This window comes from Podarcis cretensis (assembly GCF_951804945.1).
Source record: "Podarcis cretensis genome assembly, chromosome: 17".
NCBI classification, from domain to species: domain Eukaryota; kingdom Metazoa; phylum Chordata; class Lepidosauria; order Squamata; family Lacertidae; genus Podarcis; species Podarcis cretensis.
Genome location: NC_137187.1, coordinates 10257468 through 10275611, shown reverse-complemented (window position 1 = coordinate 10275611; position 18144 = coordinate 10257468). Strand labels below are relative to the sequence as shown.

The 18144-nt window shown below is 44.2% G+C and overlaps 1 protein-coding gene across 1 annotated transcript in view; it reads left to right on the top strand.

Annotated features, from left to right (window-relative positions):
• The first annotated feature begins 182 nt into the window (after positions 1–182).
• CLCN1 (chloride voltage-gated channel 1) overlaps positions 183–18144 on the top strand; it is a 116899-nt gene continuing 98937 nt past the window's right edge. Inside the window, exon 1 of the mRNA XM_079959246.1 lies at positions 183–2059. Coding sequence (XP_079815372.1) covers positions 2009–2059 — 51 coding nt within the window. The 5' untranslated portion in view covers positions 183–2008. The remainder of the gene's footprint in view (positions 2060–18144) is intronic.

Genomic DNA, 18144 nt, shown 5'->3' with positions numbered 1-18144 from the left:
CTGACCCCTGAGCATTCAAAACAGGGATGTAGTCTCTTGGTAAGGAGGAGGGGCCAACATGGCGCCGAGGTAAGACGCGCTTACCGGTGCTCTTCGGACTTCTTTTAATCTTCTTTTAATCTTTTATATTTTATCTTAACTGACCCAGTCAGTTTTTGAAGTATTTTTTCAAAACAGGGATCCTCCTTAGTGACAGCTGTGTAATCTTGCATTGCACTTGATTGATTTTACAGGAGAGGAGTGTGGTTTATGATAGCTGTATAGATAGGGTTCTGACCTCATGTGACCACGCTTAATCTTTTTTAAAACCACCATGCTTGCGTGTATTTACCCCCAATAAGTATAGTACTTGTTAACATGGTTGCATTGGATCTGATGTCCTTTCCTCCATATGGTTATCTGGCCCACAGCATACTTTGAATTTGGAGGTTGCTTATTAAGAACATCTAATGTCTTAATTTGTAAATACCCAAATTAAAGGATTTAAAAAGCAAAGGAAAAGCCATTTAGGTTTTTCAGAAGAAAACAGCCGAAGAAAAAGGAAAATGGTAGCCTCAGGGAAAGTGGAAAGGAAACACTTTCACAAATACATTAAGCAGACACTGGGATTCTTATGAAAACGTCAGTTGCATTAATAAGTAAAAATGAAAAAGGTCACTAAAATTGCTGGGCTAATGAGCTATTATTTTGCATGCTTTTGCTCATAATTATAGTCGGCTTGACTGAGTTGAAGGATTCACTTTAGTAACTGAAGACGAGTTATGCAGAAACCATTTTTAGTGTGTATGTAGTTTGAGAAACTACATGTTGTGTGTGCATATTTTATTCAAGGTACTACACCATTAAATAAACCTTTAAGAATATGATTGTCCTGGGCTACCTCTTAAGAGAAGAACTGTTGCCATCAAAGCAAAAGTGGTTTGGTAATATCCATGTTTTGCAGTCTGTACTCTTCTACTAAATAGGTATTTCAGAATCCTTCTAAATCAGTGCAAGCGGGGGGGGGGGGGGGGGCTTGGTACTTCCACCACCTTCAGAAGTTCCAGGGTGGCAGTGGTCTGGAAGAGGGCATTCTCCATGTGATTCTCCCTATGCTGTAGAATTCCATTCCCACAGGTGCACTGGGCACTTTCATTACATGGATTTTGTCATAAGCTGAAGATGCACTGGGTAGGCAGCTGGAGTGGTTCAGATAATTAGATGTGCATGACAGAAATCTGAACATCTGAAACAGCCCCTAGAAAAAGGTAGCCTTAAGTAAAACAGAAAAGGAATTGTTTAGAATGGGCATTGTGGAACAGAACAAGAACTAGTGGGACAAAATTATGGAAGCACTACATCTCAGCCCTAAGTATGTTTACAGTTACATCCTGCTGATTTCATTGGAGCTTATTTTCAGTAAGGACTGTGGCTGTTGCCTGCTTATGAGAACAATCTGTGAAGCCTGTGGGATTTGAACTTAGCTTCCCAGGGGATGCTGTTGAGAGTCTGTCAACAAGGGCATTTGAAATATACAAAGCTTTAGATTATTGGCTGTAATAGTAATAGCCGGGCATTGGCACTTTTGCCACTAGGATATCCTTCTCAATCTAATAATTTTGGCAATTCTTCATTCTTTTCCCAATGCTTTTTCCATGACTCAAACAAATGTCGACCTCCGGTCCACCTCCACCAAAACCCTACTGATCACCCTTCCAGTTCTGGAATCATTGGCCTTGGACAGAAACAACCTCACTGGAGCCAGGAGAAAGAAATCTTATCACCTTTTAATTTACTGGGCTGACTCAGTGCCAGAGCAGCAGTTAGAGGCATTAGAGCAGAGACATGACTGCTGTGTCAGAGCATGAGCAGAACCAGGGTATCTGGTTACGCATCCCCCCCACAGTGAGCCTTTAGCTGGAGCACTCGCAACTTCAGTTTTGTCCCATTCCATGATCCTGCAACCGGGAAGCAGAAGGGAAGGCACCTCCCCCGGGATGTCCAGTTACCCCATTTGCAAACACTGGATATGACTGGGGACAACCGTCCAAAAAGGACATTACGGTATCAGCAGACACTGGTGAGTACACTGGTGTTGCATACTTCTCATTTACCTTGGACACCAGCCAGGGAGCCTTCAATTGTTGTCTCGTACCCTGTAATCTGCCACTTGAGAACCACTGTTTGGGATGCCTTTAGTTGTCCAAGCATCACAGAAAACCAGTGCAAAACGTGAAAAGTCATTCCTACACTTTCTGGGTGGAGTGAAAATCCTTTGATAGTTTGAGAGGCAAAAACAAAACAAAAGAAAAACAGAGTTTCTCCCTCCCCAAACAGATGTCTAAGCAGTTAAGTTCACTCAAGAGATAATTTGCAGTGTGGTTTTTGCCTGTGCTGGATTGGGAGGTAAGGTTGTTTGAGGTTTGAAGTCAGAAATATTGCCATTTAGCTTCCAGCTGAGGTGAAGAGTTGCCCCAGGATAAGGAAAAGGCAATAAAACTAATGCTTGAGTGCTTCAATCTTTGTAACGCCCGCTGCAGTAAAACTACTCTTCTGTCTTCCATCTATTGTGCTGGCAGCTATAATGTTTGGGTGGTTTGAGGTTACATTAGTATTCTGTTCTGTGTTGCTAAGCAGGAAAACGTTCAGCTCTTAGATTCTGGATTCTGTTTTTATTTGTATAATTTTGGAAGATTCCTTTCTCCAGGGAATGCATGGGGAATTACTGATGAATATTATAGAAGGTGTCTTATCTACTTCTTTGAATGATCACTGCCAGTGACCTGTATACTGTATTGCAAAATAACGAGTGCTCTGTGTTGTTGTGCAGAAATGATTAAGCATTTTGCTTAGACAGGCAGTGGTTATCCAAGGTTTTGAGCAGAGGTCTTTCCCAGCTTGTTACTAGGGAGTCTTTTAACTGGCAATACCTGAATGGTGATTCTGTTCGCTGCCTTAAGCATGTCAGCGGAAAGGCATTACTGTATTATCAATCTAACAAATTAAATTCTCAACACTCCAGAAAAAATTTAATGATGGAATCACAAGAGATGGACAGATAACGAGGGGAAAGTGGTTGCATGACACATTTGTTGTATTCACATGTTTTCGGATATACTATATACTGAGAAAGTCTTTGCTATACACCTTAGAAACTGTGTAAGAAACTCAATATAGAATCTAGGTGCCAAATGACTCCTTAAAGCAAGGTTGCAGTCACCAAAATGGAATGTCTAGTTGCCATTTTGGGGCAAGATGGCTGTAAATTCTTATTTTTCAAATGATGGACTGACTGATTGATTCTCAGTTAAACACCTGGATAGTTCAGATGACAATCTTGAACTAAGCTAAGAGCTCTGAGAAGAAAAGTTACTTGATCCAGGGACAGTCCGTATATATATTGACCTATACCGACTTCTTTTTCTTAATGGTGACTGCTTCTGCTCAGGCTGCACAGAAAAAGCATTTGGCTCTTGAAATTAATTTGATGGTGCAGGTAAATTTAGCTGATAAAATTCTACAGGTTGTGGTATTAGTGCGTGAAAACAGTCAAGATCTAATGATCCCCAGGCCTGCACCTCCAGATGGTGGAGATGTCAGGCACCCTCCTGGTGCCCAGGTATCTTCACTAGGTTGCAAGTGGCCGATAGCTTGGCTCCTGGTTAAGTTCAAACATTGGTTAGAAACATAACTTATTACTTACCGTATTTTTCGCCCTATAGGACGCACTTTTTCCCCTCCAAAAATGAAGGGGAAATCTGGGTGCGTCCTATGGGGCGAATGCAGGCTTTCGCTGAAGCTTGGAGAGCGAGAGGGGTCGGTGCGCACCGACCCCTCTCGCTCTCCAGGCTTCAGGAAGACATCCGCAGCCTAGGCAGCCCTGCGGGAGTTCCCACAGGGCTGTCTAGGTTGCGGATAGCAGCCTGCTTCCCGGAACGCCGGGCGCGCTGAAAGCAGAGCACCCGGTGCTTCGGGAACACATCCGCAGCCTAGGCAGCCCTGCAGGAGGTCCCGCAGGGATGTCTAGGCTGCGGATAGCAGCCTGCTTCCCGGAGCGTCGGACGCCCTGAAAGCAGAGCGCCCGGCGCTTCGGGAACACATCCGCAGCCTAGGCAGCCCTGCAGGAGTTCTCTGCAGGGCTCCCCACGCTGCGGATAGCAGCCTGCCGCCCGGCAGGCGGAGCGTCCTGAAGCAGAGCGCCCCGCGCGCTGGGCAGACATCCACAGCGTGGGGAGCCCTGCAGGAGTTCCCCGCAGGGCTCCCCACGCTGCGGATAGCAGCCTGCCGCCTGAGGCAGACATCGGCCAGCCCCACAAGCTCTGGGGACAGCAGGGAGACGCAGCGCCGTTCCTCAACCTGGTTCGGTTTCCCCGACCTGCTTTTGGGGGGGAAATAAAGGAAAAAAAATTTCCCTTTATTTCCCCCCCCCCCAAAAAAAAACTAGGTGCGTCCTATGGGACGGAGCGTCCTATGGGACGAAAAATACGGTAAATGTTTTAGTCGTAATGGAACAAACTGATAAAATTGTTGGAATTGTATTGGTTTGTGAATTTCAATTAAAAATAAGCCAGTTACTGGCAAGGGATATCCTTTCATGGGGCAGGATTTTGGACTAAATAGCCCACTGCAGGCCTCCCTATACCACACCAAACAAGAACCCTTCATGCATTCTCAATGGTGTACATTCATTTTCGTGGATGCAATAGATTTGTGGAAATGCTGTCGGCGTATTTGGGCAGTGGTGTTTTGTGGACACAATAAAGGTCCCATGCCCATTAAGAGTTCAGTGGGATAGTGTTCATTATGGAAAGGATCTTAGAGTGGACCTACAGTTAAAATAAATTAGTTGTACGTCTGCAAGACTGCGTTATTACAGGTTACCTGAACAAGCGATATTTAACAGGTCCTGAGAGAGACTGACAGGCCATAATTCATAACATAGCAATAACTCAAGGCAGCTTTATTGCATTACAGTTAATGCCAAATACCCAGAAAAGCTTCAGCTTGAAGGCAGGGATACTTTGTGCCAGCTGTCATCTACTAGGCTCATTTTTTTAAAAAAGTGAAAATAAAATAGTATAATCATAACCCAAAGAATTTAATCACATTGATTTATTCACACAGAGTGAAGCATTTTGGCATAGCTGTGATGTGGGTTGGGCTATGAATGGGTGTAAGTTTCTTCTTCAGCTGAGATATTTGGCCTGTAAGTAGGGGCTGGCTCAAACCAGCAAGCAGTACTTGTGGCTATGAGGGTTGCCAGGCTAATTGGTATAATTTCTTTGGGGGAAGAACAATTGTGCTGATATTAGCCAATAGTCCTTGCTGCGTTATTAGATGCCTGCTGAATACTCTCCACCCAGAGACTTGAGTTGGCATCCATCTGTCTTGAGTAAGTGTTCCTCCAGGGGTGAAGTCAAACCGCTGTTATAATTTAACTAATAATTTTTATTATTATTATTATCTATTACCATATGTAACTAGCTATACATGCTTTTAAAATCTTGCTGATTTTATCTATTTACTGATAATTATATTATTTTTGTATACTGCTTAGAGATTCTTAATGATGTCTACTGTTTTTTCTAAATAAATAAAAGCCTTCCTGTGTCTGCAAACAGGAAAACTCAAGACGGTGAAAACATGCCCCTTTCGCCCACAAGATGGAGGGAGTAATTGTCTGCTGTTGTCATGCATTTTTACTTTTATTTTATTAATTTGTTGTTAGTTGCCTTGAGTGCTTTTTTAAAAAAGCAGAAGAGAGGGATTTAAATAGTTTTTAATAATAATAATAATAATTGTCTTGTAGGGCAGCAAAAATAGCTTGAGCTGGCTCTGCTGTATATGAAATATACCACTGACTCATTTGTGTTTTGGAAATGCATTTTGAGAACGGCGACTCTCTGTGACTCTGGTGAGCGTAACGTTCAGTAGACCAGACACCAGTCTGAACTCAAACCGCTTTCATGCAAGCATCTCAAATGCAAAAGAGAAACACTGGCACCACTTTATGACACATTCCGCTTGAGGCCACATACCCTACTTTATAGAGGTATGTCCCCTGTTTGGAGAGCAGGGAGGGTTTTTAAGTTTCCCCATTTAACACCAGGGTAGCAGGCTGAGGAGGCACATAAGTCACCTCGTCATGAACTTCTTCGCTATTGGAAGAGTCATTGCATTTCTGCTTAAATTTCTGTAATTTCTAAATCTGCATCTATACTTGTAAACTAGTATATGTACATATTCAAAACCATGTCCTCTTTTGTCTCTTTTTGGGAGATGCAGTTCTTCAATTTTGGCATTGTGCTAGTGACCAAACTAAGCTAGAGACTCCAAGTCAATCAGGACTAATGTGGAATTTCAGTTTCCAGTGTTCATTATGGACAGATCACTTCCTTGTGAGGTTTAGACATGTGATATTTTTGACTTTCCGCACGAGTGGTGGACAGGTTATAACAGCAACCTCCAGAGGTTCATGGATTCCTGAAGGGCACTGAAGAGTTTCCAGTATGCAAAGGCGGTTCCCTTGTTGAGCCCTGGTCACTGTGTGGAAGTTGGAGATGACCTGGTAGAAAGGGAAATGCCATGTGAGAAGCAAAGAGGTAGAAGAGATTTTTGATGGGCTGTACAGGCAATCCCAGTGCATCTTCTTCTGATGCCCAGCTGTTGCTGGACACCCTTTTAAAAAGTGATAGATGAGATCTTATTAAAGCTCCATTTAGATAGTCCACTGCTTTGCCCTCATGCTTAAGACCTCACTGTGGTGGCCACTCCCTTTGCTATTTAAAAGTTACAGGAACTATTTGCCATCTTAGGGCTGTTTGGAAGCTTTATCCGGCGCCAAATGCAGCTGTCCATGTGTCAAGCTATATTTCTTTTGGGTGTTGGGTGTGTCCCAGTTTCTGTGCCATAAAGGAATGGCAGCAGAGAGTTCTCTCAACGGGTGGTGTAACAAATCTACTCCACTTGCTGAAAACAGCTGATGCCATTTTTACATAAACTGTTTTCATTTGTACATCCATATAGGATGAGAGAAGGGACGCAGGTGGCACTGTGGGTTAAAGCCTCAGCGCCTAGGGCTTGCCGATCGAAAGGTCGGCGGTTCGAATCCCTGCGGCGGGGTGCGCTCCCGCTGCTCGGTCCCAGCGCCTGCCAACCTAGCAGTTTGAAAGCACCTCCGGGTGCAAGTAGATAAATAGGGACCGCTTACCAGCGGGAAGGTAAACGGCGTTTCCGTGTGCGGCTCTGGCTCTGGCTCTGGCCAGAGCAGCGATGTCACGCTGGCCACGTGACCCGGAAGTGTCTCCGGACAGCGCTGGCCCCTGGCCTCTTGAGTGAGATGGGCGCACAACCCCAGAGTCTGTCAAGACTGGCCCGTACGGGCAGGGGTACCTTTACCTTTTTATAGGATGAGAGAGGATCTACTTCATTCAACCCTAAAGCTAATATTGCAATTTCAGCCTTGTTAAAAAGTGCAATAGTCACATGTAAGATCAGGGAGGTCTTTATTTCCGAACACCTTAGAGCTGATGCAGACCATCTCCAATCTAGAAATGTATGTCAGGGCTCTATTGATCTATTTGTATGGCATTCTGGATATATGTGGTCCTTCATTCTCGCATTTAAAGCCCGAAGTGGGCATTTGTTTAAGATATATCTCCAGCACGGAAGTGTCTGCGGACAGCGCTGGCTCCCGGCCTATAGAGTGAGATGAGCGCACAACCCTAGAGTCGGACACGACTGGCCCACACGGGCAGGGGTACCTTTACCTTACCTATAAAGCGATGAAGTAGCAGCAGCACCACTGAACATTTTAAGAATCCTAAGTTACTCCTGCAGGAACAAGGGCAGCAGCAAAGTCTCCATTTGGTTGCTGGGATAATTTCAAGTTGTTAACAGTGTCTCAGGTTGCTTACTGTCAACCTGTTCGTTGAGCATTCATCCTGATTTGCTTGCACAAGATGTGCAGGGAGGTTGGATGAGGCCGGCAATTTAATGAGCAGTCTTTCTGATTTGTTGTACAAGAGCACCAAATCAACTTTTAATTGTGTGCAAGCTGAATGTGCTGGAATGTGCTTGAATCCCACTCCAAAACAGTGACCGTCTTGTTAGTGCCCTCTGAGTCAGGTTCGACTTATTTGCGCTAAAAAAAGGCAAACTTACTGAATGTGCCGCTCCCATGTGACACTTCTCACTTGATTAGGCACTTCACCTGAGTGTTTCCAGCCATTATATACCAGCTTCTTAAGGTATAGGGTGGCTTTAGAGTCCCTACCTCCCTACAGCTACTTCGTTCCACACTGGGCAGCTTGAAAAAGTACCACTGAATTTTTGGTAAAGGTAAAGGACCCCTGGACGGTTAAGTCCAGTCAAAGGCAACTGGGGTGCGGCGCTCATCTCATTTCAGGCCGAGGGAACGGGCATTTGTCTGCAGACAGCTTTCTGGGTCGTGGCCAGCATGACTAAACTGCTTCTGGCACAACAGGACAGCATGATGAGTGTCAGAGCACACAGAAACGCCGTTTACCTGAAATTTAGGTACACTGAAATTTAGGTCACCTTCATAGAGAATATCAAGCTGCTGTTGAGCAGTTGTGCATGCAGGAGAAGGAGCTGCGGTTGAGCAGCTTCTCAAGAAGTCGCAGAGAGACTATTGCAAATGCATAAACCTAAAGTGGCTATTTGGCTCCCACACTTTACCCAAAATCACTCTGAATATTCAACTTTGATTCCTCCTTCCTTCTTTAAGTTGCCCTTTGTATGGCTTTATTATTTAATGCTAAAAGGTGTATCCTACCAGCTGGCCCGGATATGGCATCTAACCAACAACAGGAATAGATGTGCAATAAAAAGTGATTCAAACAATAAAATATTAAACAAATGAATTATTCAAGCAACCTTACAAAGTATTAAAAACAGCCAGCCAGCACTGAAAAAAGCTTTCCAAACAGCCAAACTAAATGTGTGGCAGATTCTCATGATCGGGAGCCCTGATTTGTGCTGAAAATAGAAGTAAGCAGTGGGAGTGAACACTTAATCTGGAGGGGAGAAGCAGAAGGCAGGGGGTGGGTTACTTAACCCTTACCCTCCTGCTGCTGTTCCCCTGCACTTCCTTCCCCCATCATTCCTCCCCAACAAGCACATCTATGCAGCCCTGCTTTGATAGCCATTCTCCTCCTAGCTTGGTCCTAAACAGGAATATATTTACTAGCTGCCTGTCAGTCCTCAGTGAACTGTCCAAATTGGCCTCACTCATCAGGGAGCAAACTGAGGAGGAAATTGTTTCTTGTTGCTGCTTGTCTTGTCTCTGACAGTGAAGCCGTCTGAGGCAGGGCCTCATCTGAAATTCTTAGCATCCAGGGAGCCACATTGGACATTCACACAGCCTTCAAAGGTTGACACCAAAGGGTGAATTGAAACTAACTGGGTTTCACTCTTGAGGACAGGTGAAACGTGCTCACTTTTAAATACCTGGTTGCTACATTCTAGATAGCCAGCCAGCTAAACAACAAATTGAATAATTATGTGTGGGTGATGGCTGGCAGGATGGCTGCTTTCATTGAGGAGGCTTCCCCAAAAGAGCAAAACGAGAATCTGATTTCAAATGATAGATAACATAACTTGTCCACGCAATTTTTTTAAGTATCTAGGTCTGCACTGTGCTGTTATGTGCAAACAATGGAAATAAAGCCCCAAAGCCCACAAGTTGTATTCAGATATGTTAGTCATGCCCAGTGGATCCCCTCTGAATAGGGCTAACATTGGATTCAGCTACATATCTTAATTAATTGCAATGTGTAATTAATTCATTGCAATGTGTATGACAATCATGAAAACATGTTTGCTTATTTCCTTGGCCTCAAAAATATGAGATTCAGTGTCATTTTCACTCTTTCAATGGCCATATTTCATGATCCCCCTGCAACTCCAGTGCATTGTGGGAAATTTTTGGAGAAGCTTGTTCAGTGTGGAACACTGACATGACAAAGCCCATCTATCAATGGCAATTGCTTCATGAAGTCATTAGCTGTTATATTTATAGTACATGGCTGGCCGACTAGGACCAGTTGAAGATTTTGACACACTTTTCATAAGCAGCTTCATGTTGAGTGCATTGCAGGAAGTCATCCAAGAAGTTGCCACAACAGTCCTCCTCTTGTTTTTATGGTGTGATTTGTTTTTGTTTGTGCTTTGAGCTCTTTGGTTAACACAGGATAATTGATTAAAACTGCACACCTCCTTCTGTACCATATTGCATTGAGAATCAAAACTATAATTCCCAAATGGGAGCCCTGTCCTGATTGCCATCCTGAATGAACCAAGATACACCTCACTGCTGTTGGTACAATTTGATACCCCAGACATGTGCTTTCCTTGTCAATATTCCTTCACCTAGTTTGCCCGGGAGACTAATTTTGCATGGCACTTTTTTCACAGTTCCTGCCACCGATCATCACAGAGGCTCGCATCCAGGTTAGTCAGGTGAAATTGTTCCTGCAAGCTGTCAGTGGCTTGACGTGCCTGGCTCCTTGGAAGTTTCTTTACCGCTGCTCCACAGGAGAGCACTAGGCTCCCAGCGGAGTTTTAAGTCACATTTTAAATTTAAACCCCTCGCATCCTTAAATGTGGCAACGCTCATAGCTTTGGACCAACTCATTTTGCAAACCACATTTCAGCCCCAGCGATGTATAAATAATCGTTCCTGTAGTGTTACAGAATGTTTTGTTAACTGGATTTACTTACTAATTTCAGAAACCCTGTTATTAAAGATTGTCAGTGTGGCACAATTATACCCGTGTTTATTCTACAGTAAATCCAACTGAGTTCAAAGGGGCCAACTAAGAAGGGGGCAACTCCATAATGAAAGGGAAGTGAAGACCAGTATTAGGGAATGTTACAAAGGAGGACCATAATATACTATAACAGAAAACAGAGAAAGCAAACTGGGATGAGATATTTTAAAGTGCCAGCTCCTCCTCACTATCTTTCAGAGTCATTCATGCAAGTTAAGTGTGCATGTACATTAAAAACCCCCAGGGCATTTGACCTTCATTGTGCAAATAAATACTTTGCAAAACTTCTTCAACCTTGTGGGGTGGGCATGTCTTCTCTTGGTTTTTGCTGTCAGATAGTGGGGTTGTGTTACATCTGTGAAAGTTGGGAGATGCTTTGGATATGACTTGTTTTTCCCCTGTTTATGGCATGGAGGGTTTGAGGGCAAAGAGAGGTTATTTTATAGGATGGATGGATGGATGGGTTTTTGCTGCACCAAGAGACTCTGGCCAGGAAGCTAAAGGGCCTTGGGGCACAGGTGGCTTTTTCATCACTCTTGTTGAAGGTTACAACCTAGGTTACAGCCTAGGAAGAGAGCAGAAAATACTGGAAATAAACCACTGGCTGCATAGGTGGTATCATCAGGAAAGGTTTGGCTTCTTGGATCATGGTCTCTGCTTCCTTGAGAAAGGACTTCTAGCAAGAGATGGGTTGAACTTCACAACGGTTGGCAAGAATTTGTTAAGATTCTCACAAATCTGATCAGGAGAGCTTTAAACTAAATCCTGAAGGGGTGGGAGACTATTACAGACAACAGGGGAACACCTAGTACTGGGCATAATTGCACCATTGATGCACAGAAAACTACAAGAAGGAAGCAGAGGGAATAACTCACGGTTTTAATTGTCTATGCTAATGCACTGAGTATGGGTAACAAACAAGATGAATTTGAGCTCTTAATGCAGGGTGGCAAATAAGACCTAATAGACATTACTGAAGCCTGGTGGGATGAGACTCATCACTGGAATGTATGAATTGAGGGGTATAAGGAATAGACCAAAAGGAATAGACCAAACAGGAAAGGAAGAGGAGTAGCATTATGTGTAAAGGATGTGTACACTTGTGTAGAGATCCATGACCTGGAGCATGGAAGGAAGATTGAGAATATATGGGTAAAAATTGTAGGAGAGGAAGACAACAGTGACCGTACTGTGGGTGTCTGCTATAGACCTCCAAGCCAGACTGCAGATTTAGGTTATGCCTTCCTAGAGCAGATTATCAAACATTCAAAAAGTAGAGATACAATAGTCATGGAAGACTTCAACTACCCCAATATCTGTTGGAACTCAAACTCGAGTGCAAATAATGTACCGTCCAACAAAGTCCTCGATTGCCTCACTGACAATTTCATTTCCCAGAAGGTGGAAGAAGCAACATGGGGATCATCTGTTTTGGAACTGGTCCTCACCAACAAGGAGGAACTGATTGACAAAGTGGAAGTACTGGATACCTTGGGAGGAGAAATGATTATGTCCTCTTGGGTTTCATGGTGCAGAGGCAAGAGGGAGAGTTGAGTACTGTTGGACATGTACTTTGGGCTTTAAGAAGGTTGATTTCAAAAAGCTTAAGGAACTACTAGGTGAGATACCCTGGTAATACTCTGGAAATACTCAAAAAGAAGGGCATCCCATTTTATGATTCTATTCTAATTTACTCAGCATGAACAACCAGGTCTGGTCAGATGGTTCACCACTTGCCCTTCCCAATATGTTTAATTCTTTCTTGCTGAGAAGATGCTCTATATTCCTCCTTTGTTTATGTCTCTCCCTCTTCCACTTCCCCCTGAGGAATATTCTAAATTTGCACACACAGTCACTCTCCATTAGTATATATGTGTGTGAGAGAGAGACGAGAGAGAATTACATTTCACTGCTGTATGCCTCCCTGGCTGCGTCACTGCTGCAAGACTTAGTTCTAAAAATATTCCACCATGCTCTGCTTCGAAGGGGTAGGGCGGGGATCCTCTGGCACATTGTTCTCTCCCTGTGTGCTCCAGAAATGAATATTGGAAGGTGGAAAAGGAAGGAAGGGCAAGGGGCAGAACTGACAGGGGATCCCATTGCTAATTCTAGCCTTGGAGAGAGAAAGGCCAACCAGCCGGATGAAGACTGAGCCAAACTATGCAAACCAGGATACAAACAAATGCCAGGTGTTTGCTCCAAGCAAAGTGGAGAAGGGATTGAGCTTTCTCCTCTTGCTGTGGTTCGGTGGGATCAGACATTACATGGGAGTTATTAGAAAGTGCTGTGAACTGCTCTCAAGGAAATAAGGCCAAGTTCTTGCACTGCAGGGATGGGGCAACAAGGGATGGTGCCCATTTGGTGGAGGCAGGCAGGGGTGGAGAGGGGAAATGGTTTATGTTTTCGATTGTCTGCAAGAGGAACTGGACTTGCCCACTTTGCTCCTTGGCCTCCCTTGTCACCTTTCTGTTCACCGTGGCCAGATTTATAATGGTGCAAGTGGTCCAATTGCAGAGGGACCCAAGTAAGCCTCTAGCCCTGATGGAAGGAAAGTTATTAAGCAAAATGTGCAGGCAAGCATCTACATGATTTCTGCAAGATAAGCCAGCCTGATTGCTCCCATATTTCAGTGTTTTTAGCCAATGAATGAGGTGATAGATGAATTAGTTATTTGAGCAATAGGCTATAGGAATTCCTGGTGCCCTAAAAAGCTACTGTTTTGCACTTTTCTTTCCTGCTGCTTTTTAGTGCACTTTTCTTTCCAATCCTTGCGACTTCAATAGTTCTTAAAGATGTCATGGAATCACCCTTTGTCTTTTCTTTACTCCAATGTGATTTTGGCTGAGAGAACTTACTCCCTGGCAAGTTAATTTCCGCAAATGCCTAATTTCCCAAAATCCAGTCATTGAGAATTCACGGTAAAGGTAACTTATAATACAACAGTCTACATATTTACCCCCTTTTGCAGCTGTTTTATGCCTCCTCCTGCATTTTCACAATAGCCATGTGAGGGAGGTTAGGCTGAGTGTTGGTGAATGACCCAAGTTAGGAAGGGAGCAAAAAACAACAAGAAGTAAGATTAGAATAAGAAACTGTGCGTGCTCAGAGTATTTCCTATCTATTTGTTAAGGGTGCTAAAATGTTTTTGCATTCTGTTGAGTTTTCTGAAACTGCACGTGCTCAGGCTATTTTTGATAACCCACAGAAGCGTATGTCTCAAAACATATTTTCTGTTACCTTATTTCATGCATTCCTTTTGGGGGGAAGAGTCCCCCTATTATGAGGCCTGCACCAGGGCCCCTAACCGCTTTAACCTGGACTTGTTGACAACACTGTCATAGTTGCCTTTGGGGTGTGCAGGGCTAAGGAAGAGAGATCATAATGAAAAGGAAGAGCAGGGAGCCAGCAGGAGCTGTTTAGCTTCTGGGTGAGTTGAACTGATGCATTTAAGAAGCGGTTGCTTTGAAGACAGATGCCCTCAATTTCTCTCCCACCCCCCAAAGGCTGCAGGCTCTTCTCAGTGTTCTAGAGGAAAATCAGTATTGAACAAAGGGTTTATTTTAAAAAAATAACTGGATTCTTCCAAATGTATTGAAAGGCATATGGGAAAGAGGACAGGAAAACAGTGTTCTGTTAATTGCACTACTATAAACTTCACAGTTGTTGGGACGCAGGTGGCGCTGTGGGTTAAAGCCTCAGCGCCTAGGGCTTGCCGATCGAAAGGTCGGCGGTTCGAATCCCTGCGGCGGGGTGCGCTCCCGCTGCTCAGTCCCAGCGCCTGCCAACCTAGCAGTTCGAAAGCACCTCCGGGTGCAAGTAGATAAATAGGGACCGCTTACCAGCGGGAAGGTAAACAGCGTTTCCGTGTGCGGCTCTGGCTCGCCAGAGCAGCGATGTCACGCTGGCCACGTGACCCGGAAGTGTCTCCGGACAGCGCTGGCCCCTGGCCTCTTAAGTGAGATGGGCGCACAACCCCAGAGTCTGTCAAGACTGGCCCGTACAGGCAGGGGTACCTTTACCTTTACCTTTAAACTTCACAGTGCCTTTTCCATTTCATCCCCCCACCCCCAAATCTGCCGGGTTAACTACTTGAGATGAACAATACATCAGGGTTATCATACATGACCTCCACCCTTCCTCCACCCCTAATATGAGTATAACAAGACTGGGTTATTTTGCATGCCTGTTGTAATATGAGCAGAATAACGCTGGACTTCCTCCACACCAGCATTAATTGGTTTTTTTTAATGGGAACTAGAAATCACTTGGTTTTGTATGGAATAAACCTGAGCTGGAATGGTCATGAGCTCCTGTCTTTGCTTCTACGTTTTGCTTTTGAGTTGACATATTACATACATCTCAACAGTGCTCCCCCCCCCCCTAAAATGTTTAGTGGTACTCTCATTTTGACTCAAGAAAATCACCATTTTATAGTTCAAATCAGGAAAAATAAATACAGTAAATGGGGAATAGTACAAAGATTAACAAGATGTTTGTGCCCCCGCCCCGGAAAAAGGCACTGCACCTCAGTCACTGCTATGCTACAATCCGGGATGCCTTCATTGTTTTCTATGGGGAAGCAATCAACTTTTCCACCAGGGAAGACCAGCAGTAAAGACAAAAACAAACCAAGAGTCCATAAAGGGTGTTTAGCCTTTTTCTTTGTCTAATGGCATAGATCCGCATTCCTAAACGTCAGTCCTTTCTACATTCCTCGATTAAAATACAGAAGCTGAGGTGGGAGTCTAGTCTTCCATCAAACAAATGAGTTCGATGAAGCCTGCTCATTTTTGTTTTATACGTCAGGTTCTACAGATATTAGAAGCTTTCTGCTAAAAAAAGGAGGGGGGGGTAATGGAATTTAAGGAATCTGCCACAGCAGAGGGGACGCAATTGAACACCCATGCCTGAGATGACTTAAGTGGTTACTGTTAATCAGTGCTTTTTTCTGGGGGGATGCAGGGGTACGCATACCCCTAAACATTTTGTGAATCTAAGTTTGGCCTCATTTAAGGGCAGTATTTCAATATGAGTAGGAAAATGAGAGTACCCCTAAACATTATTTTTTTTAAGAAAAAAAAAGCACTGCTGTTAATTCAGACATACAGTGGCACCTCAGGTTAAGAACTTAATTCGTTCCGGAGGTCCGTTCTTAACCTGAAACTGTTCTTAACCTGAAGCACCACTTTAGCTAATGGGGCCTCCTGCTGCCGCCGTGCCGTCACTGCTCGATTTCTGTTCTCATCCTGAAGCAAAGTTCTTAACCCGAGGTACTATTTCTGGGTTAGTGGAGTCTGTAACCTGAAGCGTATGTAACCTGACGTACCACTGTAATAGTCATGTCAGTGGCTCCACAGTTAACCGCAGGAAAATGCCAATGAAATAAATATGGCAAGGTCTCATTCTTACACTCATACCAAGCAGGAAAGAGGGAGGAAAGATTCTCCCCCCCCCCATTAATGTGTTAGTCTGCAACAGACTAACAAGGCTTCCACTCTGGCAATCAAGCTGAAACTGCAGGACTGTTTTGCAAGAGAATACATGTCGTCGTCACAGGAAAAGAAGATTAAACCTTCAAGAGAGTGTCGTTTGAACCTCCAGTGTATTGACCCTGTGACATGGATAAAAATATAGGTAGTCTCTAGGAAAAGTCAGATGTTATCTGAAACGAGGAGACGGATGACCTTCTCTGAAGGAGGCACTCAAGACACTTCATCATCCCATAGTATCAAATGTATATTGTCAAATGCATTTGGTGCACCTAGGGAAAGGGCAATAAGTCTGTCCGAACATGAGAGACCAACTTTTCATTTCTCTTCCTATCCCCCTAAGCTTCTGTTCTGATTAAGTTTAGGTGAAGTCAGGAAGTGTCTGAAATCTCCAGGAGCCAAATTGGGCTCCAGTAGGAAGGCTATCAGATTACAGCCCTGAGCAACTTTGGACCAGGGAAGCAATATGTTTGAGGTTGCTATGACACTGGCTGCCAAGCAACCCACAGCGTTTTCACAAGTGGTGCTAAGACACTTGTGAATGTTGCTAATGCAGGGCAGAAAAAGCAGGAAGGAGTCAACTTGAAACGGAACATGCATTGCATTGCAGCCAGTTACAGTCAAACAATAGATTTGAGGAAGATAGTGCCACAACAAATACAATGGCATGCAGACATGAAGAAAAACTCTATTCCCCCCCCCCACACACAATTAATGATCAGTTTCAGCTAAATGCGGTTCATATTGCTGGTAGGAAAACCGCTGTCATTTCATACAGAAGGGTATATTATCCACTAGTCTGGGATACAAACCTGTAAACTGCAGTCCTCACTCTGGGAATAAGCACCATTGAATTCATAATTTCTGAATTGACATGGTTAGGATTGCAGCCTTAAGCTCCCTTTAATAAAGATTAATTGAGAGAGGGAGAGGATGCCCCCTCTATCTCCTTTCTCCACAAAGTGCCTAATTTTATACACCTCTATTATGCTTCCCCTGATGTGTCTTTTTGAAAAAACTAAAAAGCCCCAAATGTTGTAACCTTTTCCCCCAAGGAGAATTCCTTTAGCCCTTGATCATTTTGGTTGCTGTTCCCACCTCTGCTATATCCTTTCTGAGGTGCAGTGTTCACAATTGTACCCAGTAGTCATGACATAGGTTTCCTTGCGGAAGGAGACAGCCAGGTTGCAGATCTTAGCACCACTTTTAGAATGTTGTTGTTGTTTAGTCGTTTAGTTGTGTCCGACTCTTCGTGACCCCATGGACCAGAGCACGCCAGGCACTCCTGTCTTCCACTGCCTCCCGCAGTTTAGTCAGACTCATGCTGGTAGCTTCGAGAACACTGTCCAACCATCTCGTCCTCTGTCGGCCCCTTCTCCTTCTGCCCTCCATCTTTTCTTCTCATGAGGTGGCCAAAGTATTGGAGCCTCAGCTTCAGGATCTGTCCTTCCAGTGAGCACTCAGGGCTGATTTCCTTAAGAACGGAGAGGTTTGATCTTCTTGCAGTCCGTGGGACTCTCAAGAGTCTCCTCCAGCACCATAATTCAAAAGCATCAATTCTTCGGCAATCAGCCTTCTTTATGGTCCAGCTCTCACTTCCATACATCACTACTGGGAAAACCATAGATTTAACTATACGGACTTTTAGAATATGCTTGCCATTACTGGCATGACCAAGGGCCCAACCTTCAGGGCTCAAGTGTGTCATCAAGGCTCCTTTCTCAGCCCTGATTCTTTCAACTCGAAGGCGTTGAGGATTGAACCTGGAGCCGTCTGCCATCCAATTCTGTGCTCTGCTAATGTGGCCCCTTTCTAAATGTACAGCTGCTACCCAGGGATGCTTCCTGACAGCCCACATGGTCAGCAAGAGACAGCATACTTTG